Below are 12397 nucleotides of genomic sequence, written 5' to 3'. Positions count from 1 at the left end.
CGTTTTAAAGGGGCATCCGCTGCTGACGGTCCGCTTAATGTGGCGGTCCAGAGGTCACCTTCCCTCGCCTCCTCTGGCTTGATCATCAAATTGTTTATTTGATTTGAGCTATATAAAAATTAACTGCATTTTAACAGACTGAATATCCCCCTTACTAATTTCCTCCCATTCACATATGTTACAGGTCACGTTTTATTATCTGTTTGGCCATTCCTCTATGATATCTTATCCTACATAGAATAGGCTCTCAACAGCAGCTGGTAAGCTCTGTGTGACCTGATCTGCACTGTATCATCAACATTGATGAAGCATGTTCTGTAGTGTCATTGGGTGGCCACTTTGAACCTTCTGCCACCTGACACCCGTTCAGGTTGTAATGACAGTAATACTGAAGGATACTGCTCAGAAAGTCACAGTGCTTATACCCATCCTTCTGCCACAATGAATTGGGATGGTATTGTGCGGCCTGTGAAGCATTAACACATACATGTATTTATGCGTGTGTGTGTGTGTGTCTTTTAGATATATTGTTTTGTAGATGATATCTTTTAAAAGCCTCCCTCTGATGCTCTTTTTATATCATCATGTTGCAGATTCATCTGTTGTGGGTGATATGCTAACCACCTGATTAGCATCGAAACTCTAAAATATGGAAGAGCGGACAAACTTAGCATCAGAAGCTTTCTGATAGTGAAGATGATATTCATCTGGGATGTTTTTATTTAGTTTTATTTCTTTATTTATTTTTTCACAGGGTGAAGTGCTGATACTTACCAGCGATGGATATCCCAAGACTCATAACAGGATGTTTATCTGCTTCACCAACTCCCCACATCAGCAGAGTATACTCACACAAAGGCGAGTATGTATGCCATGCACGAACAATTGAGGTTTCCTTTGTGTCGTCACTTCAGAGCTTAGCCCATACACACTATACACAATCACACTTGTTCAGTCATTGTCACTTTCATGGGGTGACTTAATACGAACATGTACGCAAACAAGAACACTCAGTCTCACACAAGGAAACCACAAACGAGGTAAAACTTTTATGCATAATCACATGTTTAATTGTTGTTCCATCAAGATAATCCAGAGATACAAAGCAAATAGCAGATAATATCACATCTCTGTGTTTTTATACTTTTCAGATTAAGATTTGCAATGGAATAAATTAACAAAAATGTAGACGTAATATCAATAAAGTCAAATTTTCTAGGCACTGCTGGCAAAGTCTTGACTCGTCATGAGTTAGAGTCCCTGTAGAGTATAGGTCAGCCAATCCATGATTTAGATAAGGCTTTACTTCAAATAGGGCAGTGACAGACAGCTGCTGAGTTGACCTGTAAGGATTATTTGGTTGGCTTAGCAGGCAGTCTTAAATCTCTGAACTGCAGCCTGACTTCAGCTTGATGCTTGTTGGATTCAGACATATAGGATTGTCATGATGCTGCTGAGTACCAAAACACTCCTTTGGTGATCTGTAGATGCTCAGCTTACTCTCCCCTCTGGCACCATCCTGGTGGTCTGAGACATGAGTCTCAATCTTCTGAATCAGGTCAGTAACATTCCCCTTGTCCACCTCAGCCTCTTCAGCCATGAATTCAAGCTGCTCTGCAGCCTCACTCATGTCAAACCTCTCTATCTCAGCATTCACACGCTGCAGCTCCTCTGGCGAAAGTCTGCGGGAGGCTGACGGGGACAGAGGGCAGAAGCCTTGGAGGTGCACCTGCAGGCTGCAGTGGTGAAGATAAGCACAGGGGCAACAAGGACAGCGATGGGGTCGCTCACCAGTGTGCAGGCGTTTGTGGAGTTTTAGGTGGATGAACTGAGTAAACCGGGCTGGACAGAGCTTGCATTGGTAAGGCCGCTCACCTGAGTGTAGCCGCTGGTGGGTCTTCAAGTTGCTTGTACTGCTAAAATGCTTATTGCACACCTGTTTCAACATAGAGCAGAGGATAATATCTGTATGATTTAGTTCTTTTCCCCAATCTTTTGCTCTGTGTAAAAACTTCCAAATGTGGTTTTCTGCTCTTTTTGCTAAGATACAGATTCAAAATATAAAGCAATTTTTTGTAAGCTGTAGACTTACCTTGCACTCGTGAGGCTTCTCTCCTGTGTGAACCAGGTAGTGTTTCTGGAGGTGTGCCAGCTGAGTGAAGTTTTTGTTGCAGGTCTGACACTTAAAGGGACGCTCACCACTGTGCACTCGCAGGTGGACCTGAGAACAGTATATTAGTACAACTTAGTAAACCACACTCCTGTCACATTATAAAGCACCTAGCTGCCATTTCCTTCACCCTGCTTTAATGTGATGATGAACTGCTAACCTTGAGGTTGGACAGCTGCCCAAAGACCTTTCCACAGATGTTGCACTCATACCGGATCTTTCCATTCTGTCTGGTGAGAGGATAAGACAAAGTTTTGTACCCAATGAGCTGCCCTTCTCGCTTCGTCCTCCTGAGGTCCATTGCATCCTCAGTATTGCTCTGAGTGGCAGAGGTAGGTTTAGAAGGAAGGCAATTCGATGAGGCTGCCATGCCCACTGGCGGTGAGCATGCCCCAGGTGCAAGAGAGGGGACTGCTTCACGGAGTTTTGTGCCGATGGGTGAGGCACTGGCTTTGGCAGGTATAGCAAGCTCTGTGTGAACAGTGCTGCGAGCAGAGTGTTTCAAATGTTTGAGGTAATTTGAGGGGTTCCTGAGGTAGTTTTTCTTTTGGGATACAGGATCCTTGCTGTCTTTGTGCTCACTGGTTGGTGAATGGATGAAGTCTTGTTTGGATTCAGATGGTGCAAGTGTCAAGTTATTGCAACCACCTGCCAAAGGATGTAAGAGATGTGCATAGCTGTCAAAAGGCAAGAAATTCGATGACAGGTTCAAGTGAGGCTTCAGCTGATCATTGTAGAATGGATATGAATGAGGTAGAAAGCCAAGTGAGTAGTGAGGCAGTACATAGTGACTGTGCCTTAGAGCAGAGTGAACATGGTCAGGCTCAGAGTTCTCTTGGTAAAGTTTGTATTTGACAGGGGTTTGACTGTGCTGAAAGCTGAAGTGCAAATGTGAGGGGATAGGGCCACTTAGTGCTGGCCTTTTGGCTGTTGGAGGGCTGCAGGATGGCAAAGATGGCAGAGGGGTATATCTGTGGCTGTTGATAGACTCTGAGATGGGCTGGATTGGGTAGACGACACGGGGACACAAGGGAAAAACTGTTGAGACATGAGTCTGAGACAAAGGATTGTCCAGCGGTCTGTGACGGGTAGACAGGGACTTGGAGGGCTCATCTTGGAGGATCTCAGAGACACTGTGTCCTCGTTTCGCCGTGGTGTTCTTGTCAGCCTGTTTTTGATCTGTTAGACCAATAAACAATAGACATATTACATCAGAGACTGTTCAAGTTATTTATTTAGACATGCAATATCATGCAGCAGCATTAGTTCACAGAGTGACAAAAACAGTTCAACCATGACACATCATGCCTTTGTTTTCCTGATTTGAATGATTGTGCATTTTCACTTTAAAAAAAGATCTACTCTTGTTCAATCAAAGGGTTTATTCTAAAAAATCAGAAGTGTATTTCTCTCAAGTGACTGTGTCTCTCGAACCCTTGAACTCTATGACAGCGGATACCAGTAGAGAAACAATGGGGGTCAGATCAGGATACAGATAGTACTTAGTCAGTGAATACAGTATGCTATCTACATTAGAGGGATGGTCAATTCTAAGTGTATTTTCTATCAGAAATAGAGCAGGATACACAGGAAACAGGATACAAGAAATACGTTTTCATCTTGAGGTGACTGATTAACCACAGATTTCACCCATATATAAATTGTCCTAAAGAATGCTTGATGGAGTCAAAAATTAACCATGAACAATACAAAGTTTCTGCTAAATTTGATGTAATTTTAATTTTTAAGTTTATGACATCTGGATCTAAACTGGTATCTCATTTAAGCAAGTTTATACCCAGGATGTCATAGAGTTTCTGCTTTTCTGGAAAAGCCAGACTACTCAAAAGGACTCAAATGGACAAAGGATGATAAAATGTAAAGGTATGCATGTGCATTTCATCTACTTTGGGACACAGTTAACATCAATTCACGTACAACAGAACAATTCTTATCTTTGGTTCACTCCCCTGTTAGTCACCCCCTTCTCCTCCCCCAGCTCTCAGTGAACAAACAACCAACACTCAGTGAGATATCAATCTGTCAGTGGGTCACCTTGTCAGGAAGTTCAAGTAGTCACTGGGGCGCTTCCTACCTCTCTTCCTCTTTAAGAGCCAAACAAATAAGTGGAGTTGTGCCAGAATCCAGTCAGCACCTCCAGCAGCTACCAGTGTGTGTGTGTGTGTGCGTGCAAATGAGTATTTTACTGTGTGCATGGTGTCTATCTAGTAGCTCTCCATGTGATTGAAAGTCAAATGTTTTATATGAGAATGAGCAGTCGACGATGTTTATGAAAATGAAAGCTGAAACACTGCCTAAAATCCTTAAATTGATCTCATCTTACACTGGTACTGTGACTGCACCTGTGGTTAGCCCCTCTCTGCTTTCAGGACTTCACCATCCTCTTTTGTGCTCTGTTTTAACAAAGAAAGTGTGGGTGTGGCTGAGAAACTTCTTAAACAACCACACAAAGAGTGTGTCTGTCGGTTGATGCTTTGACAGGGAGCTTTCCCACTGACAGTCCAAACCACATATGTCAAAAACCATCTTTCCTTTATCATCAGTGACAGTAAGTTGTGCATATTACACTCACACTTACCATTTTTGTTAACAGTTAGTTTGCCCAGTGGAGGTAAATTACAGCGCTGGGCGAATTCAGAGCAGTACCACACCAGAAGCTCCTGGCCTGGCCGCAGTGGTGTAATAGTGTAGAAGAAGATGTCCAAGCCATTCTGGCATGCGACCAGGTTCTGCTCCTCAGCAGCACACGCTTGGTTGACGTAACGCATCCAGTTGCTCTGCTGCTCATTGCAACCATCGATGATGTGGTATAAGTGCCCCCGCGAGAAGACCTGTAGCATGTGAGAAAACCATTATGAGATAAAAGATCATTCAGTTAATGGTGACATGAACTTCGTCTGAAACTATGATGTCATAGTTTCCCATAGCCCTTATGGTAAAAATGTATATTCTTTCAGCTGAAATTGGTACCGTGGGTATTCATATTGTGCAAGTCATCAAGAGTTACGAAAGTAACATTGAATAAGAATTTCTTTGTATGACTGGATGGTAGTATTGTAGGTATCAGTGGAAGAGTTAACAGTCAGTTGTCTCAGTGGAGGTAAGTCCTTCCCGGGTATCCTGCCCACTGCTACTCTCAGTTATTTGGAGTTGCCTTCTCCTATCTTTTAATGCTGTCAGAAGCTTTGAAGCTGTCCTGTTGCCTGAGTCACAGCTAACAGATAGTCTGTGTTATGGCTGTTGCATGGTTTGGTTGGGGTTGCATGATTTCAAGACTGATGACAGTAAACTGCAGAGTTACACGGGAGCATGAGTGTAATGGAAGATGCCCCGATACTGCTGATTTGTAACATCACAGTTCTCAGACTTAAAGCCACTTCCTTGCTTAGTCAGTGTGAGAGTTTGTGAGTCTGGAGAAGTGCGAACATGTGGAGAGTGTATTTACTGGCAGTGATACCACTGTTGAGAGAAGCGGAGAGCGAGGATAACTGCTGCGTCACTGAAACCAAACAGCTGTGTGTGTGTGTGTGTGTGACCTCAGACAGCGGTGTACAGAGCTGGCAAAAAATAAAAAACTTTACTTATGCAGCACACACACACACATTTCAACCCATCCAGTCAAGCAGCATTAGGCAATACTCAAGCATTGGCGAACAGAGACTACTTTAACAGGATGTCAGTCACTGACCACAACTGCTAACCTGTGCCACACCATTGCTACAGCAGTGTCTCCAGCAGGAGAGGCAGGATGTCTACAGTTTTGAAACACACACTCTTGCATTTCACATGCAAGTATACAAATCCAGAGTCTCGTGTATTCTTCACTTACCCTCCAACGGTACTTCCTGTTAGCATCTTTCAGCAGGGTTTCATTGGTGTAGCTTTCCCCGACGAAGGGGCCAAAACGCGTTCCCTTGGGAATCAGCTCCTTACTGATCACACCAAGCACCTGTTCAGCAGGGAGGACACAGAAACATCAAACAACAGACTACTTCACAAATTGGAGGTCTGAGCAAGCACTCTGAGTTGAATCACATAATTAGAGGGATACAATTCTTGGGAATATAGTCGGCCTTATCTGAACTTCCATCCTCCAGCATGCTTCTTTGTGATTAACTAAACGAATTGTGTCAATTTCCTGGAAAACTCTCCGTTGAGAGTGAATGAGAAGAATAGCAAATAAGCTATGAAGCTGTTTGCCTTCATGATCATAGTATTACTCTGGCTTTTGTGGCAAATCTTTCACATTTTTTTCTAGTTTTTCACACATAGAATTCCATCCAATAACACTTCATTATTCGCTTTATTTCCACAGAGAGAATTATAAGTTTTCAACGCTGTGATAGAATGTTTTCTTTCTTTCACATGCTGAATATTTCATAAACTTGTCCCCTGAGTTATCTTTAGTTTCTCTACCAGATTAAAATTTCATCATTACTCTTGTTCTGTTACCTAGAGGTGCGAAACTCACTCCTCTTTCTTAAGGCTGAGGGCTGAAGGTGAGTGGATAATGTGTCATGGTCACACCCCAACCAGTTAACAGCACCTTTTGCTCAATGTTCAAAAAGCAAAAGCCCTAAAGCAATGGCAATGTATATACTTGTTTATCTCAGAGCAATGCTGGAATTGTTTATATTAGCTGCTATATGCTTAGCCGAACAATTTGACTTTAGTTTATTCAGCTAGTTTGGCCCTTGCTTTTTATAGCTTTGTCTGTTGGCTTAATTTGAGGTGCCCATGTGTCCCAGATTACATTAACAAATCCAGCTCTTTAGTGTCAGCCAGACTCCAAACTCATTGTCTTCAAAGGTTAAAGTTGTAACACAGGTATTTACCTGCAGACACCAGGGCTACTTCCTGTATTCACACCTCAATGACAGCCTTTATCTAAAGACCATCTTAATCTTTTGTTTCCTTTTCATGAACTGTTTTCCATAACCTGTGGGTTAATCTTCAATAGTACTTCTATCTCATATTGGAAAGAGTATTTATGTTATCGATGTCATGAAACCTCAACTTTTTTTTAATGGTGTAATTTTCTGTTGGAACAAAGGGATAGGAATCTAAGATAGCTGCTAAGCTGCGTGCTGAGGGGCTTGGCTATTGTCTCTGTCTCTGTCTTTGAATCAATGCACACATAACAGAGAGGAAAGGCTCAAATTAGACAACATGTCAAGTACTTCCCGCCCAAGGATAGATGAGAGGATGAAAGGATGTTGGCGTGACGCAAGGAGTTGGCGGTCAAAAACATAAACAACTTCACATGTGCTTTGATATTTTTCATTTTGTGATTTCACTGCATCATGTTGGTTTTTACAAAAGAATGGACTTAGAGCACCAAGTATGAGAGGTGAGTCTCGTTTACCTCTGTTGAGTTGTGACGGTGTTTCAGGGCAAGGTTTCTGGGTAACGATCTCTCAGCTCGCGTCTTGCCACGGTTTTCCGACTCTTCTTCCACATTCTGATCTTTCACGATGTAAGTGTACTTCTCCTCAAAGTCCGCCTCGCTCCATGATGTCATATCTACATCCTGTGTCCCTGACATTCCTGTACTGATGACTCCTATTCTTTGTGGAGACTTCTCTGAAGTTAACATGGTTGTGCTGCATTCAGAGGTGGAGGCCTACAGAACAGAATAGACCATAAAGTAGGGAAATATGCTGTTAAGCATTTGCCACTCCATGTCATAAAAAACATGCTAGTTATGGAGTGACACAGCTGACAGAGATGTCTTTACCACAGATAACAAGATTCTTTTGGCAACACAGGTGTCTTCAGCCTAACACATCAGCATCCACAGCAATTTAGTAGCTATTGGTAATGACACATTTTAATTTAACATTTTTTCATGCCACAATTTAAGGGAAGACAGTACTGACTGAAGACAAACAACAGCTGTGGAGCTAAAGGAAGTCAAGTTTTCAATGGAACTAAAATTAGGTCCCAGAGTGTGAAGTTAGACTTATTGTAGTGGAGACAGTGGCAAGTTGGACATGAAGAGTCTAACTTTCCCATCAGCAGCCACTACCGGACAAACAAACTTCAAAGCGTAACCAACATGCTCACTGGCCCATTGGCCCCACTGTCTCATACATCCTGTGACTCTCCCAATCACAACCCGAAGCTGTAAGGGAGGTTTCTTTGCACGTCAGCCCCAGAGCAGGACCACTTTTACAAGGAAACAAGCACTCGCAGTGAATCAACCAGACTTCCTTCGAACTGACTGAGACTTGGCTCACAGCCAGGTTTGAACTATCTTTCTCTTTCTGTCTATTGCGTCTTTCCCTCCCTGTTCAAAGAGATTGTTCTTGCATAGCTCAGCCTGACAAAAGCAGAGTCCCTTGACTGATAGGTTAAAATAAAGAAACAGAGAAGAGTGAAAAGAAGATGGCCTGCTTGAGACTAAAATACAATGCACATAGCTTCCTCTTTATGAGACTCATCTGTTTGCTACTGAGATAGTGATTGATAAGCTCTGTGCTTGGTAATATTTAGTAAGCAATCATACCATCAGGGAACATAAGTCCCTGATGGTAAGAGATTAAACTCAACTCCAATGTTAAATCCTAAATAAAGACAAGTTAAATGAAAAACTTGTAAAGAACAGTATTCCCAAATAATGCATAAATTCAGTATGTATTTACTTTTAATTGTAAGCCAAAATTGTATTTTAGAGTTTGATGTTCAATTAGGAGACAGTTAATCAGATGACTTTAAAAGAAAATCAGCCAACTAGTGTATATCTACCACAATAGCACACAGGCTCCAGTATCAAATTATGACAACTTAGTATCTAGGAGAAAAAAAGTAATGCTAATGAAAGTGCAGAGAGATGAGATTTACGGATGACATTTCACACTATTTTTCTCTGAAGTGCGTCGCCACAGCTGACTCGAAATGACTGTCACAAGTGTGACAGCTCATTCTGAAACCACTGAACCTAGTGACACAGCAGAAAAATATGCTCCGAAAATCAAGACATGAGTCAAACGTGCACAGCTGTGCCTTACAGGCAAGCATGTAAGAGACTGACTCTAGAAAGCACACTTTTTCTATAGTCTGAGATTACTCCCTGAAGGATAGTCTCATATAATGCAGAGAAGATATTGAGGAATAAGATCAAAAAAGAAAACTATAAATTCTTTAGTGTTAACAATTCAGAATATTTAGCTGGTTATTTAATTCAGATGGATGTTGCACACTTACTGTGAAGCCTTGAGAGGAGCCACACATAGGGCAGGCTGTCTGTGCCCTCCTTTAGCTTGAGTGTCAATGAGCAACCGGTGGCTGTTCTCTGTCTCTTCTCCGCTGTCTCTCACCCAACCTCAGTATCTTGTGTACCCAAGTGTAACTGACTGCGCAACTGAACACTTCTGTGTGGAGGAGGGAAGGTGTGTAGGTCTGAGCGTGTGAGAGATACACTCCCTTTCCTCTCGTGCTCCCTCCCCCTCCTTGTCATTCTCTTGCCCTGGGGCGAGAGGCTTTCTCCTAGGGGGGTGTGCAGGCTGTCACACAGCTATGTCCGGATCACACAGATGCATCTTCATTTTCTGACAGATGCCCTCTCTGTCTGAGCACAAAAAAAGGCATACCTGTGATATGTTTGGATATCAGTTTTTCAAACTTGAAATGAAAATGTATTACTCCAAGTGAAGAGTAATACATTAATTGAATATTAAAATCTTCACCAGATCTAGCTGCAAGCTGAAATATTTCCACTCCAAGTGTTAGACGTTTGACTCATACAGTTACTGACTCTGAACTTTTGGAGGGCAAAAGAGAAAATTATTTTGTGTAAAACTATTCTCTCTTTTACTTACAAAATAGAGGACAAAAAAAAACAACCATTTTTGTTTTGTGGAACCATAAGAGTATTACAAGAGGATACACTTTGAATTATTGTCAGAGGGATACCCTTATAATTTAGGGTTTATATGAAAGAAATTATAATCTTTTGCTGTGATTTTGTGCCATTTCCATCTTTCTTCCACAGGTTAGATCAATTCTAAACTAAGTCAAATAAATCACTATTGGATTAAGCCTTTATTGTGCTTATGCTAACTCTGGTATTGTCCATATTATGTATTTCATCTTTGAGAATCACTGTACTTAGATTTTTAACCTGCAAAGTACAAGATGTTGCAAGTTTCCAGACGTGTTTCTGTGCAGCAGAGGTGAGTGGCAGAATGTGTCGAAACTCCGATCAGTTCTGTGTATTAATCTGTAGCTGGTTTTTGCCTCCCAGTCTTCTCTTTCCTTGTTCTTTTCTATGTAAGCAATGTTTGATTTGGCAGGCTGCCAATTGTTTGCATTTTCAGTCATGTGATTTATGTGCTTGACATGTGCCTCACTATGATAAACTCACCATCAGTGAGCTCATTTCCAGTCACGAGTGCCTTCATTATATACATTATTCTCATTCACTTTTTCCACTTTTGGGATGTTCATATTGCACTGTTATATATATATATATGTATCAGGTGGACTCTGTTCCTCATAGATTCTCCTTGGTATTTGTGGCGTTTTGGCCTTCCTTTTATGCTTCCTGTCCCACTCACCACACCTGACCAAGATACTAATTATGACTGCTGACATGAGCCACCATGTAATTTTAAAATCTTCTTCTCTTTCGCTGTGTCGTTGCCTTCAGTCATCTCATTCATCACCTTCTATTCAACTATCCCCTCCACCTCCTCCTCTTCCTCTCTAATACCTCTATCTGGGCCTTATCCTCCCTCCATCTATTACTCAGAGTTGTTGTGTGAGTAATTCACATAATGACAACATGGACTTTTAGTCTGAGTTGTTCAAAGGCCCTTGAGCAGAGACTGCTCTTTGGTTGTGTGTGGGTGAATGTTTTTGACGGTGGGTCTATATACTTGCATGGCTAGTTGGAGGTTGATTAAGACTGCATGATGTTTGAAATGATTTTCTTAGAATGGCAGGACCATGAGCTAACATACTGAGATGTAAAAATGCACAAAAAAGCATAAGGAAATATAATGTGCATTTATGAAGGTCAAGAATAACAAGTTTATCAAATGACGTTGGGAATTGGTTCTCTCATCTGCCGTGAGAGGTGAAGTGCCATAAAAGGGCAATACAATTGTCGGATATAACAATACTAAGTGAATGAATTTTCCCACTGGTTGTAATGGCCTCATCAGCTAGATTCAGTGTGATGGCACTGGCAGTACATGTGAAAAAATTCCAACTTCAGTAGATAATAGTCAAATAAGATACATTGGCCTACTTTGACTAATGAGCTAAGTATCCTTTTCAGCACCATAATATGTGACCATATTTTTTCAAAATATGATCATTGCTGCTTCAAAAAGACAAAGATAGCAACACTCAAAGGCTTCAAAACATTGGTTCTCAAACCAGTGGCTGACTTTGTTCTTATATATCTTATTCACAGTTTATGCATGCAAAACAGAGCCTGCATCCATACCCACTTTAAAACACCATTCATAATTTTTCACTGCAACCACGAAACAGACATAAGGTTAACCATAGGTAAGTTGTAAAATAGGACTTTTGTAATTAGCTCAAACTCTATTCACAATCACTTTTATAAAGGAGAAAATTTGCATTTTGCAAGAAGAGTTCCAAGGAAGTAGACAGACTAGTTAATCAGCAGCATTCTCAAACCGCAGAAACTGACTTGTACACAGGCTAAGAGTGCAATTTGAGACCTCTGTAAATAGTATAGATGGCTTTCGCTCTGTAATTTCCATGCTTTAGTCTGTACCTGCCTCGGGTTATTTCTCGCAGAGAAGAGAACTAAAGAGAACTAAAGTCAACCACTCCTTCTTTTTCACCTCCCCCAAGGTTGATCTTTAGCGGGGATGAATGGGACTGACCCCATTTTATAACCCATTTCAGCTGAAATGCCGACGCAGCCTCCACATCGCTCTGTCTTTAGATTTTTATGGTTGACTCAAGGAAAAATATTTTGAATTCTATTACAGCTATCTTTTTGTCACACTCCCCTACCCTCACCTATATCGCCCTGCCATGTTATGCTGTTATTAGCTTGTCAGCTACGTCAGTCTCGCCATTCATTTCATGTTTGTAAGTGATTTCTTTTACCTTCCATTCCCCAACATTCTATTCAGTTTGTTGTTGAGAAATCACTCATTTGCACTTGTGTTTCTTCCGGTCTTTGACAGTTTGATTGGGGTCAGATAAGCTTTATTGACG

The 12397-nt window shown here is 41.5% G+C and overlaps 1 protein-coding gene across 1 annotated transcript; it reads right to left on the bottom strand.

The window, feature by feature from the left end:
- Positions 1 to 1218: 1218 nt before the first annotated feature.
- On the bottom strand, positions 1219 to 9576 carry prdm1c (PR domain containing 1c, with ZNF domain). The gene is made up of 7 exons (XM_072362202.1): positions 9398 to 9576; positions 7557 to 7814; positions 6021 to 6140; positions 4770 to 5022; positions 2331 to 3349; positions 2093 to 2221; positions 1219 to 1936 (listed from the first exon to the last, which is right to left on the bottom strand). The coding sequence occupies exons 1-7, from the start codon at positions 9422 to 9424 to the stop codon at positions 1379 to 1381; spliced, it is 2364 nt and encodes a 787-aa protein (XP_072218303.1). The 5' UTR covers positions 9425 to 9576; the 3' UTR covers positions 1219 to 1378.
- Positions 9577 to 12397: the final 2821 nt, after the last annotated feature.

This window comes from Leuresthes tenuis, unplaced genomic scaffold (assembly GCF_036924035.1).
Source record: "Leuresthes tenuis unplaced genomic scaffold, fLeuTen1.0.hap1 SCAF_13, whole genome shotgun sequence".
NCBI classification, from domain to species: domain Eukaryota; kingdom Metazoa; phylum Chordata; class Actinopteri; order Atheriniformes; family Atherinopsidae; genus Leuresthes; species Leuresthes tenuis.
This window is presented reverse-complemented; position numbering and strand designations above follow the sequence as displayed.